Source organism: Aulonocara sp. 'chitande type north' Nkhata Bay, linkage group LG9 (genome assembly GCF_057382095.1).
Source record: "Aulonocara sp. 'chitande type north' Nkhata Bay isolate Kocher_YH1m ecotype deep benthic linkage group LG9, A_spYH_male_GT1.1, whole genome shotgun sequence".
In the NCBI taxonomy this organism is placed as follows: domain Eukaryota; kingdom Metazoa; phylum Chordata; class Actinopteri; order Cichliformes; family Cichlidae; genus Aulonocara; species Aulonocara sp. 'chitande type north' Nkhata Bay.
The window spans coordinates 9,070,103-9,089,366 of record NC_141352.1 but is presented as its reverse complement, the minus strand read 5'-3'; the positions used below and the strand labels follow the sequence as shown (position 1 = coordinate 9,089,366).

General features: G+C 45.8%; 1 protein-coding gene across 18 annotated transcripts in view; it reads left to right on the top strand.

Annotated features, from left to right (window-relative positions):
* unm_hu7910 (un-named hu7910) overlaps positions 1–19,264 on the top strand; it is a 42,584-nt gene continuing 23,320 nt past the window's right edge. For 5 of the 18 annotated variants that reach the window (XM_086305635.1, XM_086305631.1, XM_086305633.1 and 2 more), the window contains exons 1-6: positions 2,896–3,090; positions 3,203–3,387; positions 3,462–3,530; positions 7,564–7,746; positions 11,786–11,830; positions 13,488–13,556. In XM_086305635.1, coding sequence (XP_086161761.1) covers positions 3,219–3,387; positions 3,462–3,530; positions 7,564–7,746; positions 11,786–11,830; positions 13,488–13,556 — 535 coding nt within the window. In that variant the 5' untranslated portion in view covers positions 2,896–3,090; positions 3,203–3,218. Of the gene's footprint in view, positions 216–2,880; positions 3,091–3,202; positions 3,388–3,461; positions 3,531–7,563; positions 7,747–11,785; positions 11,831–13,487; positions 13,557–16,044; positions 16,186–19,264 lie in introns of those variants that run through there. The other 13 variants (XM_086305623.1, XM_086305622.1, XM_086305620.1 and 10 more) reach the window with 8 other exon arrangements.

Genomic DNA, 19,264 nt, shown 5'->3' with positions numbered 1-19,264 from the left:
CGTTGGCTTTGCTGGTATCCAAGTGAGGACGTGATTTTTGGTGAACGCGTCGCTCCATCGCACAGAGCGGAGAGCAGAAAGCAAACAGGAGATTTCACCGCGACAACCACGGCCAGGTTAGAGAGTCACCTCATCGCTGCTTGACTGAAACAAACATCGGATACTTTACGAAGCAATGGCGCAGAGAAAGAATCCCAGAAACCACTCAAAAAAAGGTACGTACCCTTTATCTGACTGGGTTCTCCCGCCTGTGTCTCTAATTCAGACTTCCGTTTAACATTCTGCAGTTTATAGCTATTTTCAGTCTTTGGAAAGGATCGCGTGTAGTACATCAAAAGCGAGAATATATTTTTAATCCATAAGATTAGTTCTTCGATTCGGCTAATACACTGATACAAAATATAACGTAGACTCCTACTTTCGGAGGTAGATCTCCCGTGGTTCCAACAGCGAAAAGTGCGCACTGCCTGGCGTCCTGAAGCGTCATTAACATGCTGTTAAATATCTAATTATAATAAACGCATCACAATTGCTGTATTTTACTGAAGCCGAGTGGAGAAGTGGTTTTTAAATATTCCCGCAGATGTCGTATTTTATGTTTATAACTTGTAGCGCCGTCTCTAAACAAATGCATATACGACTGGAAGAATTTTCAATGGAGTCTGGTTGGATGTTCTCGCGATACAAGAGAGCGGGACTGGTTTCGCCCCTTTCTCTGCTAGCGCTGCTAAATGATCACAATAAAGCAGACTCCCAGTTTAACCTCCCTGATAAATCCCGGCATGCTCTGTGTGATTATAGCTTCATTGCCCATCGGTAACATGAAAGTGGCCGTGGAAACGACGCTAAGCTAACCTAGCCCCCATCAATAACAGCCTGCTAACGGCAGCTAACTTTCTCCCAGGCAGCAGCGAGGGGTTCATGTTATCTCTGTTATCTGTGCGGGAGTTTACTGGCCCCGCTCATTATTTACACATTTATAAGCCCGATATAAACCGGGTTATTCCTCACTGCAATCTGTAATTAATTTAAAGGGCAAAAACACATGAATCATGCTTTCACTGACATTCCTGAGACAGTCTGAGGTCTTTACACAGGGTCCCCAAAAGCCTGAAATACAAACACATATAATTTCACATCAAAGATAAATGTTGGGTGTTACAAAGTGCTCACTGCTGCTGCTGTCACATTTTAGCTTTTAAACATTCAACAGTGTTACCTCCACGTTTCTCTCACACATGCTTTCCATTTGTAACAACACATGCAAACATCTGTTCGATCAGGTGAGAGCAAGAATAACACCCGTTTGACATCCGTGACTGTGTGCACACACAACTCTGACACGCACACACAGATATAAACACACACACACACAGTGACGAGTGATGGATCGTAAGGTTCTTATCACATAAAAGCAGAACTGGCTGTAATGAGGTACTCTAAGACCAGAGCAGCCTCTTCATGGTTGTTAATACAAACAGGAAGTTTGCTTTTTTTTCACAAACCATGAAGAGTGCCCCCCCCCCCCCCCCCCCCACACACACGTGTTATTAGAGCCTCTTTATTTTTCACGTGTCCAAATGCCCAAACATCATGTGTAACCCTCCATGCTGGTGTGAGCTTGTAAACCTGTGATATGAGCACTGGGAATAATTTTCCGACCACTATGAGGAAATCTTGGCTGAATATAAAAGCACCTGGAACAGCTGGCTTTTGATGTACTTGTTCAGCTGCTGTTTAAAAGGTGGCTGGAGACCACAAACAAAATCGTTGTGATTTCCAATCAGCTTCCAGTGTTGTTGCTAAGGAGACGGACCACTCACAGTCAGCTGCTGTCTTCAGAGTGACTTTGGTGGGTCGAGGTGGAGATAAAAGGGTAATACAGCTCAGTCGCTCTGCTATCAGTTCATTAGAATCAAGTTGGCAATTCCAGAAGTTGCTTCACAAAGAGTGATACAGTTGCTGAAGGGCAGCAGCTTTACTGTAAAACTACACAGGTTGGTTTTTATACAGGCAGCCGAGTCAGCGCTGGAAAGATAAGCTGTGCTCATCAGTGCACCACTATCACACTTGTTCTCTTAGTCTGCAAGATTACACTATTGTGCTGTTTCCATTTCGTTGTATATTCAGTACCAGTAGGCGCTTCGAGTCACGAGCGCCAAACGCAGTGATGTGATTGGTCAGGTCTGTTTATTAAATATGAAAAATCGAGCACGATCCAAAAAACTGAAGTGCCTGAAATTCGTCCTATTAAATTACGCTGTTGGCGATGCATTAAGAGCAGGAAAATATCTTTAACACATGAAATTATTTGACCCATTTTATGCGTTTGGTGCATAAAGACCTCGAGAGTAAACGTTGTCAGCCTGAGTCGGACCGTACATTGACCTCTGACCTCTGGTCGTCCGGAGCCTGAACCTGTGGGTCATACCTGCTGATACCGTCGTTACTCTTGTGTTTGAACCATCGCGAGCGCTTGAACTGCCGTTTGTGTTCTCGGATCTCGTCTTTAAAATAGGTCATCCAAAAATATTTGTATTCAGGGGGAAAACGCGCTCTGCTTGCAAAACTGCCACACTTATGGGGGTGTTATCCACCATTAACACCCACTTCACTCAGAGCCCCAACAATCATTGGTTCCCTGCTGTGGTTCAGGACCAGTACAGCACCTTGGTTTTTCTGGCGTGGCCGTACTACCTGCTGATTATTTCTGAAACGCCGCAACAGCTGAGAGAGTCCAGAAATGCCGGTGTCAAGGTTATGCAGGGGCTATTCTGTCCTCTCTGGCATCTCTCAGCCAGCGTCGCAGGGTTTGTCAGCTCTAATAATAGTGTGGATCAGGTTCAGCAGCCCGTCACAATCCCTGTGCTGCTGGGAGGAAGAGGAGGAGGAGCTCCTTCACTCTTTGTCTTTGCTCGGAGACGCTGAGAGTCGCTGAAGCTTTTTGACGATCGTTCGTTTAGAGTCTTTGTTCTTTCGGATTGTTTTTGTCTCCTTCTGTCACTTCGTTGAGTTCCTCCTCGAACTTTTAAAGCTGCTTGTTTTCTTCAAGCACGCCGTCACCTGGTTGAGAAGACTCCGATAGTTTTGGTGCGTTAATCTTCGGTCTGTGACGTCTTCAGGTTTTGTCCTGCAGGTCAGTTTCATCTTGTGCGTGAAGGAGCTTCACTTTCTGTTTTTAATGTTTTTGATGCTGGTTTAGTGTGGTGCTTCCACCCATGGAGCGATACCGCCACTACGGCACCTCCTACACCTCCTCTCCTGGTGCAGCTCATGTAGAGGAGATCCACGCCGAGGAGGAGGAGGAGGTGGAGGAGGTGATGTACACTGAAGAGGAGGTGGAGCCGCTGTTAGAGGATGAAACGCAGCCTCTGCTGCAGGAGACAGGTAGGACTGAGGCATGCATGAGGTTTGGTTCAGTTTAGGTTTGGCTCTCACCTGGTCGGGTTTGGCTCGTTTAGGAGGCGTGAAGCGGGAGGAGGAAGTGACACGTGCACAGAAGGAAGTGCAGCCTGTTGTCCAGGAGACAGGTAGGACAGGCATGGACTGGCCCGGTTTGGAACACTTCTTAGGTCAGAGTTTCGTGTGGTTTCACCTCGTATGGTGTGCAGCATGCTTTTAACACAAACTTGGCTACATCCTGTGGCAGCTTTTCACAATAAAAGCTGCCAAGATGAACCCTGGTGATGCTGTGAAGGCTTGTGGTGATTTTGGTGTGAAGCGAATGTGTCTCGGCATCAGTTTGTTGGCGTCGGTATTCAGATTACACGTCATTGTGTCTAATCCAAAATCTTTTAACATCAGGTTTAGGTTTAAGCAGACTTTTCACCGGAGCAACGCTGTTTCTCTGTAGGCTTCCAGCAGGTACAGTGATAATGTTTTTATAGGAATCGTACAATCGCAGTTGTTGCATCGCCCTGATTTTCAGTTACACTTTGATGAAGGTTACGGTGCAGGGTGGGAGGTCGCTGCGCAGCTGTGGATTGAATTTCCATCCAAAGTGTAAATTCCCAGTAACTCAGACAAAGTACTTGAAACCCAAAGTGACCAAAGTTTGCTTGAGTTTCTCGGGTTTGTGGGACATCAGGTCAGCAGTGATGAAGACGATTTACTGGGTTTACTGGGCTGTAAAGTCCACGTTCCCACCCTGAGAGAGGTGTGTGAGGGTCGTGAGTAAATGTCCATGCCTTACTTGGATACAGGAAGCTGCTGTTTGCTGTGCTGTAGCAGTGCTTGGTTACACAAAGGGGGTTTGTGTCTCCGGCTGGAATTGAACCAGCAATCATTTACTTAAACCCGCAGCAGGGTGTCCCACTGGGGGCGCCGTGGCTGCTTCGATGACTTTGGCTCCGTCCACACTCGCCCGGATAAGTTTGAAAATGTCTGAAAGCGCTCCGCGTCCACACTGGCGCTTTCAGTCGTTTTCACAGAGTTGTGCGTCCACATTGAAACAACTGAAGCGCTTACGGTCCAGTCCTGCACATGCGTGAAACACAAGAAGCTTCATTTCTGTCTGCCGTTTATTAGTTTCCGGCTCTTTGTAACGTCGCGTCAGAATGTCGAGGGAAAGCACCGAGTTATTTAAACGGACTCACAATGAGGTGGAGTTGTTGCTGCGAGTAACACAAAAGTACAAAGTTGCAAAAGCGAGTGAGAATGAAAGAATTTGAGGAAAAGCTCTCTGGAGCATCTACAGACTGATATTAATCTTTAATAAGGCTGTCAAACACCTGCTGTATAACGCCCTCCGCTATCTTAGTTTCATTGGTCTGCATCACATGACTAAAATGTGTCATCGTTTTTGAAAAGGCTCGGGGTTCGCTGTCCACACCGCAATGCGAAAACTGGGTTTTCAAATGTGTCCGCTTTGGAGAACGTTTCCAAAGGTTTCTGCAAACGGCGTCTCAGTGTGGACGGGAGGCCAAAAAGATGCGTTTTCAAACCAAAGCGTATTCGTGTGGACGTAGCCTCAGTGTGGACGTAGCCTCAGTGTGGAGGTAGCCTCAGTGTGGACGTAACCTCAGTGTGGACGTAGCCTCAGTGTGGACGTAGCCTCAGTGTGGACGTAGCCTCAGTGTGGAGGTAGCCTCAGTGTGGACGTAACCTCAGTGTGGACGTAGCCTCAGTGTGGAGGTAGCCTCAGTGTGGAGGTAGCCTCAGTGCGGACGTAACCTCAGTGCGGACGTAGCCTCAGTGCGGACGTAGCCTCAGTGCGGACGTAGCCTTAGTGTGGACGTAGCCTCAGTGCGGACGTAGCCTTAGTGTGGACGTAACCTCAGTGTGGACGTAACCTCAGTGTGGACGTAACCTCAGTGCGGACGTAGCCTCAGTGTGGACGTAACCTCAGTGTGGACGTAGCCTCAGTGTGGACGTAACCTCAGTGTGGACGTAACCTCAGTGCGGACGTAGCCTCAGTGCGGACGTAGCCTCAGTGTGGACGTAGCCTCAGTGTGGACGTAACCTCAGTGCGGACGTAGCCTTAGTGTGGACGTAGCCTCAGTGCGGACGTAGCCTCAGTGTGGACGTAACCTCAGTGCGGACGTAGCCTCAGTGTGGACGTAACCTCAGTGCGGACGTAACCTCAGTGCGGACGTAACCTCAGTGCGGACGTAGCCTCAGTGTGGACGTAGCCTCAGTGCGGACGTAGCCTCAGTGCGGACGTAGCCTCAGTGCGGACGCAGCCTTAGTGCGGACGTAACCTCAGTGCGGACGTAACCTCAGTGTGGACGTAGCCTCAGTGCGGACGTAGCCTCAGTGCGGACGCAGCCTTAGTGCGGACGTAACCTCAGTGTGGACGCAGCCTCAGTGCGGACGTAGCCTCAGTGCGGACGTAGCCTCAGTGCGGACGTAGCCTCAGTGCGGACGTAGCCTCAGTGTGGACGTAGCCTCAGTGTGGACGCAGCCTTAGATAACCGTAACCTCAGTGTGGACGTAGCCTCAGTGTGGACGCAGCCTTAGATAACCGTAACCTCAGTGTGGACGTAGCCTCAGTGTGGACGCAGCCTTAGATAACCGTAACCTCAGTGTGGACGTAGCCTCAGTGTGGACGTAGCCTCAGTGCGGACGCAGCCTCAGTGCGGACGCAGCCTCAGTGTGGACGCAGCCTCAGTGCGGACGCAGCCTCAGTGTGGACGCAGCCTCAGTGTGGACGCAGCCTTAGATAACCGTAACCTTTGCTCTTTAAACTCTAAAGCTAGTTCTTCGTCCTGGTGTCTGAACCAGGTGAAACTCACAGCACCTTAGCTGTGACCCACAAACACTGCCGGGTGTTTATCAGCCACATCAGGACCGAGGTGATGCTTTTTCCATCACTGCTGTCATTACGTGCTGCTTTCTACAGTCTTTAGTGCTTTTAGAGACACTTGAGGTGTTTTAACCGCACACGTGTTGAACGCAGCCTCGGGCTATTTCAGGAGTGCTCTTAGTGACATTTTCACGCAGTGCAAAAGCAGACAGCTGTTCTTTATCTGCAGCCTGTTCAGTCCTGAAACAGCTGTTGTCATCTCTCTCTCTGTCGGGGTCATATTGACTCGGTGTCTCTCGCTCTATTCCTGGGTCGGGTTGTCCTTTGTGGAGCCATGTTGCCCCTCTCTCTGTTCCCTCTTTGTTTTTCCTGGACGTTCAGACTTTCACCAGAAGTTTTCCTTCAGCCGACACTCCGACCTACAGTTTAATCACGTCATAGCGCTCTCCGCCTGTACTTCCTGTCTCGCTCTCCCACTCGGTCTCCTTGTTTTCCCAAAGCACTTAAAATAGTACGACAATGTGCCAAATCTGTCCTGAGGAAAACCAGCTGGAAACATGACGCCTCAGTCCACTAAGTCTGAACCTTAGTCACTAAAGAGGGCTTAAATCTGATCGCCCAGCTTCAGCCTGCTGCTGTTTGCTGATGTCATAACACATTAATATGCTTGATTACCTGTGCAGGTGAGCAAGACTGGTGCACAGATACTGGTGCACATGTGTGTGCATGTTCCTTATTTTCTGGTCGTTTTGTAAATAAAAAAATATTTTTCTCTGTTTGCTGTTTAAGTTTTGTTTTGCTTTTTTAATTTCATAAATAAATGTTTTCAGTGTTTTTGAGCCTCGTAACCTCAGGAGTGCAGGACACGTCCACACGATAAAGCTGCCGTCAGGTTTGACGCCTGCTCCAGTCATTGCATTTTGTTTGGCGATCAATCAGCACCAGCGTTGTTCTCCAGCTCGTGCTGTGACGATGAAAGTTTGCATACATTTTGTGAAATACACAAAACTTATTGCACGAGAACATTTTTATTTTCAGTGGTGCAGATTTGAACCTGCGCGCTGTCGTCCTCTCTGCGACGGTTTGAAATAAAGACGTGGCCCCGATGCTCAGATTTCACTTCATTCTTCAACAACAAAGCTCTGTGCTGTGTGATCTTGTCTGTCTGTGGGTGACACCGAGTTTGTTGCTATCAGCACGTTAACTGCTGATCTAAATCTGGCAGCAGGCGCGATCGTGCCTCAGTTGACACGTTCAAAGAAGAAATAAATGTTACTCAAACTGGCTTTGGTATTAACATCAGCTTTTCACACCTGCAGAGGGGAAGACGGTGCCGGTGGAGAGCAAAAATGGAAAGAGGACAGAGGGAGGAGGCGGAGGAGATGCAGGTGGAGGCCCAAAGTACTCCGTGTTCACCTGGTTTGTGGTCCTGGGTCTGCTGGGAGTCTGGAGCTCTGTGGCCGTGGTCTACTTCGACATCGTGGACTACGACACCGTGATCGGTGAGTTGGAGGGCGGGTGTGATAACATGGTGTAATTTAATGGAAGCAGACGCATGATTGATTCAGTGCCCAATTTCCTGAAGCTTTTATTTTGAAGGGGTGCAGACTTTGAACAGCTAAAAGCAGTGAGGGATTGTTTTCTGGCAGAAGAGAGAAGTGGCTAACATGCGTCGATGTGGTTGTTTTGCAGAAGTAAAGCAGACATTCAGCATTTCATAAACCTCATCTTAATCTTCCTCCTGAATGAAGATGACATGCAGATTATCCTGTGATTATAAAAGTGAGCTCGGGTGAATTGCTCAACGTGTGGGGGCCCCACACGTTGCTTCAGTCAGCAAACATCTCACCAAGCAGCAGGCCGTGTTTAGTAACAGCACTGCACGCTGGTCACATGCAGTGAAAGTGGGATGTGTGATAATCTGTTCAAACATCGAACTGAGGCAGCGCCTGGAGGTTCAGACGGTCCAACTAGTGTGGCCGTTTCCCGGCTGTTACAGTTTAATATCCACAAAGAGGAGGAAGAGGAAGTTCACATAAAATGAGATTGTCTTTGTTTACACACCGTTTCTGATAAAACGACACAAAATTCCAAAACGCTTTGTCGACACGATGATGTCGTGATGCTTCTAAAGATGACAATGAGGAAGCAGATTCTGTGATCATGAGAAAGCTGGCTTTTCAGTTTGTAGGCACCCAGTGAATGACCCAGGGCGGACTCAAACCCAGGCCACCGTCGATGGGTCACCTGATCACTCCAGAGCGCTAAAGCAGCTCTCAGATCAGTTTCCTGCGCGTGAAAGACGGCCTCCTGCCATCTTCAGGCTCTGCGTTTCAGACCACTCCTGTTCTTCTCGATCCGATGCTTTGATAACAGACTTACTGAAAGTTTTGATGTCAGCTTGATAAACACCTTATCTTTTGTCTGATCTTTCACTTTCCCGCCTCTTTGCTGAGCTGCAGCACCACCTCGTCGCTGTTGCTTCATAAGTTTTCACAAATTTGCTCCCAAACTATAAAAAAATATTTCCGAGTTAAGTAATTTAACTGTGGTCGGTACAGACGACCCAACATGTCTTTACTGACCCTGGACCATCATTTATCCTGACGCAGAGTTACCTGACCAATCACAGTGCTGTCCACTGATCGGGTTTATTCTCAGCTGTGGGCTCTCCACAGTGGATCATGTCACGGTTACATCTAAATGTTACAAGACGACGATCCTTGGCAGTCTTTCTCTTCCTTCGGGTTCGCCTCCAACGTGAGAGCAGCGTGAGAACGTTTGTGGAGTCCCGCCGTGTGCAGAGAAGGAGACGTGCATCTGTTGGCCTATTTGGTTTGGTTCTCAGCAGCATTTCTGTCTGGGTCTCCAGCGTTCACACACACTGAAACACAATGTCAAAGTAGTGGTTTTTGTACAGGAACCCGGTGACTTCTTCATGTGGTTTGATGCCGAGTTTTCACAGCGCCTTCCTCTCAGTCAGACGTGAACAAACACAGCGTTTCAAAAGTACAGTAGCGTTTTGATCTGTGTGCACAAATGTATTCCACACATGCGTGCTGTGATTGAATGGTTTCAATGTGCCGTTAGCCGATTGTGGGGAGCTCTGAGTGTCTGCAGCTTAAAGCAGTGATGCTTTTTGGTGTGTGTACCAAAAGGAGTGAGACAAGCGGGAGGAAGTGAGCTTGTGGCCTGGAAATACACATGTTTGCTGTGGTCTGTGGTCGGTTGGGTTATTAACAGCTTTCATCCTGGCATACAAAAAGCTTAAATGCCATCCGAGGCCAGGTTGGAGCTTTGGACGACCTCCGGAGAAAACGGACCCAAGATAAACGTCAAAGAGCCAGAGGGAAGTTTGCTGAAATGTGTGCTCGCTAGACTTTTGGTCACGTCTTACAATCACTACAGTTTCAAAATGACTGAATGTGAAATACAGCCACCAGTTCCTCTTCTGTTTTTGAGCTCATGACTGCAGTTAGGGTCAGTAAAGTAGTTTTGGGGGATGTTTTTGGTTTTGTTTCTTGGGCTCTGACTGTTTTTTAGTCACGCCAACTTTGCTGTTTGATCACGCGGTTCTGATCAGTTCATCGTCGAGTCACAATTTCTGCAAAGCAGTCCTGAGCTATCAGTCTCAAAATAAGACTGGAGGGTTAAGCTTCCAGGTTAAAGAACGCCGTCCATAAAATCTGCACAGGAAACGCTGAAACCAGGAGACGGCTGCCACCTGTCGTGACTCGCACACCTGAAAGCAACAAGGATGCGTGACAACGCCACAGCGGACTGATCTCAAGACCCTGGTTCCAGTTCTTTGTGGGAAAATGCGCTTTTTTAAGTGAAAAGTAACAACAGCGAAAACGGCGACTCTGCTGTGTCACATTACAAACTGATCCTCATCTCAAACTTCCCTCCTCAGACTGATAAACGACCTTGTATCTGTAGACATCATGACTCCATTGTGCACACACATCGGCCACAGCTGTGAGCAACTTCCTGTTCAGCTCTCAGTTACGAGCTTTCATTGTATGGAAATGATAACCACAGTGAGACAGGCTAACTAGCTAGCTAGCACGCAGTACGGAAAAGTCAGAATAACGAAAATAAACTCCACCTACACTTGGTTTATATCTGACCCAGAGAGACTGCAGGTCAGAACTTCTTACCTGAAGTTCAGTTCACACTCGGACCAGCGGCCGCCTCTGGTCTCTCCTCCTCCAGCCTCCCCTTTCCCTCATCCACCTGCTGGCCTCCACCACGTGCTAATGTTATTGAATCTGTGGAAGCTCCGCCACAGCCACCACACGAAGTAACGAATAACCAGCCCAGTTATCCCAGTAACGAGTAACGCGTTCCTGACTTTGGCATAATAACTAGTTACCGTGCTCGTTACCAATAATAACGTAGTTGCTGTGACGCGTTACTTAATAACGCGTTAGTCCCAACACTGCTTCTGAGGGTGCATTAAATACATTAGAGGGTTAACTAGGCAACTGAGTTTGGGATTTTATGCTAGTGACCGACAGCCAGCTACAAGAAAATATATGTTTCTAAATGAGCTGGCCACGCTAGCACTTTGCTCGCCACCTCACCTCTCTGCCACGTTTACCTTTGTCCCCAAATTGGATTCAGGTTGATGGGTCAACAATTCTGACAGTTTGAATAGAAGCACAGAGACTCACTGAATCAGTCAGGTGTGCTGGAAGTGGTGGAAAGTGCACAAACAACTTTATTGGGGACGGCTGCTGTTTTTGGCTTTTTGTGGGCAGAGTCACAGAATTTGTGGTTGTACTTGTTTTTGCAGCTAGCACGCAACGTGTGTGTGTGTGTGTCTGTGTGTGTGTGTGTGTGTGTGTGTGTGTGTGTGTCTGTGTGTGTGTGTGTGTGTGTGTGTGTGTGTGTGTGTGTGTGTGTGTCTGTGTGTGTGTGTGTGTGTGTGTGTCTGTGTGTCTATCTGTGTGTGTGTGTGTGTGTGTGTGTGTGTGTGTGTGTGTGTGTGTGTGTGTGCGTGTGTGTGTCTGTGTGTGTGTGTCCTGGAAGGTTTGTTTTTTCTAATGCTGATAACCATCGTTCGATAACGTGACTCACTGGGCAGACCGGTTTAAAACATGGTCGGGGACAAAAACAAGTCTGCTGCTGTCTAAATGAACCAAACTGCATTTTGTAAATAAGAGAAGATTGTAGCAGAAAAGGTTGTTTAATGTCTGTGAGGCAAAGTGTCTCTGACTTCACAATCTGCTCGGACAAGAAGGAAACTGAAAGCAGAGTGACTGGTGGAGCCTTACAGGCTGATATCTCCTCTGTGCAGCGGGATCTGTGTAATAAAGTCTTTATCTGCTGTGTAAACGGTGCATATGTTTACACCCCGGCCCTTCACAATAAAAGCCTCTCACTTTGCTGGAGGTGTTTCACTGTAAAGCAGAGCCATAAACTGTTTGTAATGACTGTGCTGATCTAAACAGTGACTCTGCAATGCTTTAACCTCCTGTGGCCTCTTCTTCCTCCCTCCTCTTCTTCCTCTTCTCTCTGTGTTATCTCTGCACGCAGCCAGAGCTAAGGAGTTTCGTATGAACTTTTCTGAAGTTTTACAAGGTACAGTCTCAACATTTAACCCGCCATAACTACACATCCCCATCCATCGTATTACACCCTGATTCCATCAGAGCCCACTGTGACTGCAAGCTGCAGGTGGAAGAATCACGTTTCTGCTTTTAAAATAGTTTAAAATGAACCTTTGACAGAATGTGAACAAACAGCAGCTGTGAAGTTGTGTCCAAGATGATGAAGAGAGTTTGATTAGAGGCAGAGCTCTGCCAGATTGTACAGAGAGTTAATGTAAGGGAAGTTGCATTGGTAACTACGGTTCTGTGAATTCCCGGGTGACTTTCAGTGGTGGTAAACGAGGTGGTCACCTTGTGTCTGAGTGTAGGCCGCCTGCGCGTGTACGCTGTTGGTTACCACGTGGCAGCCAGCATCCATAGCAAACACTCCAGGTGAGCAGCTGTTATCCAGGAACTGGCAGAGCCGTAGTTACCTGCATGACTTCCTCTCTGTTTCGTTCACTTCTCTCATAGATCTGAGTGTCTCTGCTCAAATCTTATCTTGTCCTGCGAGGAGACATGTCTACCTCGTTTACTGTCACGGGGCATCAGGAGGGAATGGAAATAGAGCCTTTATTAACTCAGTATGGACAGGTTTTATGAAAATGAAATAGAAAGTTAAAAGGTTAAGAGATCGGCCTACCGCCTGGTAAGCTCCTGCCTGTGGCCTGGTCTCTGAGCTGGCAGCTGTAGAGATGTCTGCCTTCTCTTTAATATTTAATATGATGGGACTAAAGGTGCTCGTTTTATATTTTACTGTTTTATAGGTTTTGGTGGTCCGGCTAACTGAGAGGTCCACAAAACTAAACAGCAGCATTTGAAATGCTTTCGATTTGTGGTTTGAGTCGGGGTCTGATCGGTGGGGCTGCTGCTTATAACAGACAGAATTCTCCTCATCACCACATCCTTCCTCTTTTAACAGAGACACTTCCTCTGTGCACTTTAACAGACTGATGCATGCTTTTATTTTTGTGACTATTTTTGCCTTTATTTGATAGAGCAGCAGTGAAGCTGCACCCAGAGAGGATGCTTTTAGTCTGTTTCTGTCACATGGTCAGAGCTTCATTTACCACTGCTGTGACTCTGAAGCCGGCCCTGTGACGGCATCAGACAGAAAATGACCGAAACAAGACCGAAGGCCTGATTCACTAATGTGCAGCTAAACCATAAAGAACTAATTATTTCTAACATGCTGCAGAGAGATGAAAAACATCAAAAACACACTTTGTTACATTTTCCTTTGTCCTTTTTCACCACCTGAGCTCTTGTAGTAACATCCTCTCATTACATTTTCTTCCTCTGCTGTGGTTTAATGGCACCAAATAGAGAACTGATACCATCTTAACAAAACTGGTGAATGCAAACCATGGATGGACACAGATGTAGCCACCGTGATGCCAGCACAGAGACCAGCATTTTTCCTTCCTTTCTTTTTTTTCTGGCGCTTTGAATCCGACTCTTAGAATAACCAAAATTTACAACAAGGGCTTAAAGTTTTATTCAGTACGATCCAAGACGAGCGGCACATAGAAAATATGAGACACAGAGAACTTTAAAGTGTTGCAGTTGACTCTGGTAGCTGCATGCACAAACATTTTCGTGTTTTTCAGAATTTGTTGGTTGAACTTCATCTCCTCTTCCTCCTCCAGGTAAACTGACGGCCTACGACACAGACGGAGACGGAGACTTTGACGTGGAGGACGCCAAAGTTCTGCTTGGCAAGTCTGCTTTAATTTTGCTGTTTGCTGCCCGCTTTTCTGCCTGCCTGATGTGGTTTACAGACGTGTGACAGTGCCTCGGATTCAGAGATTAACCCGTCGAACATAAACTGAGCTTAAAACCAGCTGAAGCATCACAGGAAGCCACAAAGCTCAGGTTTAACACAGAGTCAGCAGCGTGACTGCAAACGCAGACGAGATGCTCAGAGATGAAAGTGTGTGGGCCACGAGTCCATTGCTAATGGAGGAAAAAACCCTGAGAGACGGTGCTGTGAAACAGGGGAAGCATGCAAATATAAAGATGACTGCAGAACTGCAATAAAAATAAATGAAAATGAGCTGCAGCTCAGGGTTCTGACAGTTTAAATGTCCATCGCTGGCACAGAGAAGTGCCTGATCTACTGTATCAGTGTCCCTGCAGGTCGTTGCTAAAATCTGTCAAGTATGAATTTATAAATCAAGAGAGGAAGGTCTGAAACGGTCGTGAGACACAGCAGGCGTGTTGTCATGTTTCAGGGTGTAGTTACGCGGCGCAAAGTTTTGATTGTCGGCTGGTTGGTTGGGAAAAAATGAGACAGTCAGTAAGGGTTGGATCTCCAGCATGAAGAGAAAGTGAGGTAGGCTTTTCCCACATGAGAGCAGGACGTCATGGTCAAGCTTCTTCAAGTAATTAGTAAACAGACATCAGCTGAACATCTGGATGTTATAAGAATTGGCCTTTTGGTACGTTGTCATAGTTCTACTTCCTCTTTCATGGTTAAGTTATACATTACATATGCATATTATTACGAATCCCTAAGCCACAGAAAGCTGGCACAGCAGCCCTTCAGCCTTTCTCTGAGACAGAGGGTCGTTCGGTAGACGCTCTGGCTCGAGCTGCTGCTGCTGGACACTTCTAAGATTGGGTGGTTCGCTCAAGTCTTACTGGGTGGAGACCACGGGGCGCACTGGAGAGATTATGTGTCTCAGAGGGCTTGGGACCGCTGAAGGGTGTGTCCAAGGAGAGGTCAAGGAAAGGGAGGCTCAGCTCGCTGCCACCATGACCTCGAACAACATACGGAGAAAATGGATGGAAGGATAAACGTTCTGTAAAGCCAAGGAGTTTCACAAATCCTGCACAATAAACAGAGAACATCAATGATCAGAGTGCTGAAGGGACACTGTTGAATATTTCCATACCTAAGTAGAACTAGAAAACCAGACCATGTTCCCTCACTTCTACTTAAATTTAGTGTGTTGAGGTCTCAGACGGGCCTTAAACACCGTTCATTATTTCACTGGTTCAGATTTAGCACTTAGTGTTACGCTGCTTTTACAAAACCTCGACAGGATTGTGAACATTTGTGGCTACTAGAGCGGCTTCATTACGCAGCTGTCTCCAGTTTGAAAACGAGTGTTTAAACCAACCACAGCACAGCCCGCCTCTGATCTTCAGGTAGAAATGGATCTGCTGCAGGCATCGTTTTCTGTTTCCATGATTTGAAGCTTTTTTTTTTTGGACACTTTTCTTTGAGTTTCTCAACAACTGTCATTACCTTCAACAAAAGCGGAAGTTTTCATTTGAAACCTGTTTATGTATCTCAAAGATCAGTTTTCTGCTCTGTCTTTCACTTCAAAGATGATCTTATTATTTATGAGGCCGAGAGCTTTTACTTTTTTAGGTTTTGTTGCCAGTAAACTGAAGACAGTAACCGAGAGTGCAAACAGGAGGTGGTGTTTTCAGACTCTACCACGGCAGCTTTGCATGATTCCCAGTTTAGAATAATCCTTCTTTGTCTGGGCTGTGGGCAACCCCATCAGTTCATCTTATGTCTGATCTGAGCCATAGTATCTGCTTCCTTTAAGCAATGTGGGTGGGGCTTGTGTGAAATGACCATATCAGGTAAAACCCTCCTTGTGACATCACACAGATCTAAGAATAGAAAAAACAGCTTGAACCTGAGTGTTTAGATCAATCTGCCAACTCATTGTTTGAAACTTTGTTAAAAATAAACATCCAGAGTTTGAACAGGTGATAAATGACCGGAAATAAGAAATGTATTGAGTCTGTGTTTTGATAGGGCCAGGCAAGTATTGCAACCTCCTGTAAATAACAACAGAGTGTTGATAGCATCCGCTGGCAGTATGAAGTCTTAATGGGAAGCTGTGTTATAGATGTCGTGTTTGAAGTAGTCTTAGCAGGAACGTGGCCGCCTCTGTTCGTTTTTATTGAGCGGACGTCGTGTCAGAGGTCATCTGACGTGGTTGAGACAGGAAGTAAAATCTTTATTAAATGTCTATAATTCATCTTTAACTCACTATCTTTCTCTTGTCCCGTCTCATCACCCTGTATTTATTTATTTTACCACACTTTTTTGTTCCAGTTTACTCCCCCCGTCCATCCTCCCTCCATCGCATCATTTCCACTTCTTTTCCTTTATAATTTCCTCCTTTGATCCCTCTGCACTTCCACCCGTCCCTTTTCTTCTCTTCCTCTCTCTTCCGTCAGGCCTGACCAAAGATGGCAGCGGTAGTGCGAATGCCGAGTCGCTCGAGGAGGTTCTTAATATTTTAGCTGAGGAGGGCTCTGATTGGATCTATGGCTTCTTCACCTTCCTTTATGACGTAGTGTCCTCGCCCTTAGAGCCAGGTGAGGAGGAGGAAGCGGCGGCCTCTGAGATGATGGAGGAGGAGGAGGGCGGGACAGCCTCCTCGGATGACGGGGAGGTTAAAGGGGTCATACTGGACCTCCAGAACCAATAGGAAGCAGAGACACAGGCGGTAGGGAGGCTGCCTGGTCCCGACCAGACTGGGATGTGCTGTAACCCAGTATGATTGGAGGAGGCCAAACAGGGCAGACTGGTCCGAGTTTTAATTTAATAAATCCGAAACACCACAAGCAGGAAGAGCTGAAGGCTGAAGGGATTCCAGATAACGATCGATCTACGGGATTCGTTTGTTTGACATTAACAGATTTTCTCCATCAGATAAAAATGTCCTGCGAGGTCAGAGGTCAAACGGTAAAGCAGGTGCTAGTGGCAACTGGAGGAAAACTGAAGGAAATTCATTTTTAGGGACGATAACGAGTTTGAATTTAACCCAGCTGTTACCTCCGCTCTCATTCATGATAACATTTTTAAACAGACAGAAGACGTAAGCGACCGACCGCGAACAAAGCGAGAGCTTTGGTGCTGTAGCTGTACCGTACGGAGGGTCGAAAGTGCCAGGATAACAAAGTAAACAAGCCAGTAAATAATTCACAATACAGAAATAAAATACTACAAGACACCACTGACAACCAGTCAAAGGGAAACAAATAAAAAATAATTCAATAGAAAAATTCAGACTAAATTTATTCAAAAGGGAAAGTAATTATTGTCACGTTTTCTGAAACTATAAACACCTTTATTCATTTCTGTATAATTTATGATGCAGTTACCAGTGAAATATTCAACATATTAGTCATTTAATTTGTTAATTAATGTTTACATTTTTGGTCTAAGCGTTATATAAAATCAGTTATCCTTAAATGTCTGTCGTCACAGATCAGTTTTATACAAACTCAAGGACACGATCTTTGATGTCACAGAGGGCGTTTATCCTCTTTATTCACCTTTATGTTCTCATCTTTGTACGCAGCATAAATGTTTGCCTTTTATGACTTATTTTATCGTAAAGTGCTGGACTTACTGCACAAACACATTAGTGCGTAATGTATGTGAGCCCATAAGCTGTTGTGATTATTTTCTCTGCACACGGTAACAAAAAGCAGGGGTGTGATGTGAGCGTCCATCACGTGGTTTCATTCAGGTCAGTTTTAAAATCTTTACGGCGACGTTGCTGAAACTGATCAGAAATCTGTAGTTTGAGTAGTTTTTATTTGTGGTGTGTGCTTCTGCGTTGTTACGTATTGATCAGTTTGCAGTCATTTCATACCAGTGGCGCAGAAACATAACTCGGACTTTTGTGAGGTCACTCGGGAGTTTCCAGGGTTATAAAGAAGGTTTGCTGTTTGTGGTAACTTGTGCTGCTGGCCTCACCTGCTTCACAGCAGATTATTGCTGAGATAATCAGCTAGTATGAAATCACCACCTCTCACCAAAGTCCTGCCACGACCCCTCAGAACTCAGAGCGTGGATCGTAAGAGGACCAAAGATTGTTAAGTGTAAAAACATGGTCACTGTTCTATAAGCTCAGCATGAAATCCTAAAATAGAGCACTTACCGCTCGTATGTGTTGACTTCTCTCTTTACTTGTTCCCCATTTATCATCAGCACGATTGCAGCTTTCTAAACTCTGCACAGGTTTAACCCTTTAGAGCCGGTCAGAGCGGGCACGCTCTGTTTTGCGTAACTATTTTAAAATCCCGGTAGCTCTGCAACCACGTGAGCTAGCGCAATAATTTGTTTTGCATATGGAACCGGAGGAATTGTACTTACATCTTATGCCATCAGCTTGTCCTCGGTCACGGTTTCCTTCCACATATAGCTTTGCAAAAACTGCATAAAAAGCACTTGCAGCAACAAAAACATAATATTCCAGAAACACGCTTTGCCGATCCGATCAGCTGTTTGTAACACTTCCTACGTTGGAATAGACGTCAGTGCGAACTATTGCATGTCCTCCATGTCCTGCCCGAAACCGGAAGTGACGTCATTTTCGCAGAAATGTAGTTTTTTACCATCAGGGCCTCATGAGCCTATACTGGTGTTTTTAAAAGTTACCTTTGACTTTATGACTTTCTGTGTCGTTTCTGGGATGCTTAGGACTCATATTGCACTGCTGGAAATAGTTTATTTTGATGCATATGCTGCTTTTTTGCAAATTTGCAGTATAATATTTATTTTCTTTTTTCCTGCACTATATAAAAATTGGTGTCTTTCAAAAATAAAACTATGAAGACACTCAAAATAAATTTCCTGTGGTGGGAAACTATTTTGTGCAACTTTTTTGTATTTACAGTTTTCAGGGATAAACCTCTTAAATTTCTCTAACTAGAAATATATGTTAAAAAAACAAAAACGATTTTCAATTTTTTTGTAGTTTATTGCACTTTTTTACAATTTATGTAATTACTATGCACTTAATGCAGACATATTATTAAAATCTGGGCTATAATTGTTGTATTGATGTATAGCAACTTGAAATGCTTCCAAAAATGGCTCCACAGCATGTAAAACTATAATATAAGCTCTGGCGGACTTGGTTCTATGGTAGGTCTTAAAGGGTTAAGTCACTAATATCTCACATTCATTAATGTCATTTTAGCTGTAACTGTGTCATCACGAGAGCTGTGATAATAATGACTCTGTCAGCTTACAGCCCTTCCTGGCTTTAAATAAACTTTATTAATATACATGATGCACACACGCTGCTTCTGTCTTTGTTTGGAGAGTCGGTCGCTCTGCAGACACGTCCATGTTTCTGATTGGTCAGATGCTGCCTCTGATGCCTGCACTGCACAGCAGGCTCAACATAGCCCGATATCGTCACCTAATCTGGCTTCAGTTAACCTAACGTCAGCTATCAGGTGGTCATCAGCCGCTGCTTGTGTGCTTTTCTTATTAACACTTTGTGCATTTTAACAACATTTATATTTCTCTGCCTGTAAAACACTAATGTGCACATCTTATGTTTGACCTCTCACCTCTGACCTTTGGATCACTTTTTGGGCTTTGTTGTGTTCAAAGCTGCAGACGATTAGAGCAGTGTTTCCCAACTTTTTGGAG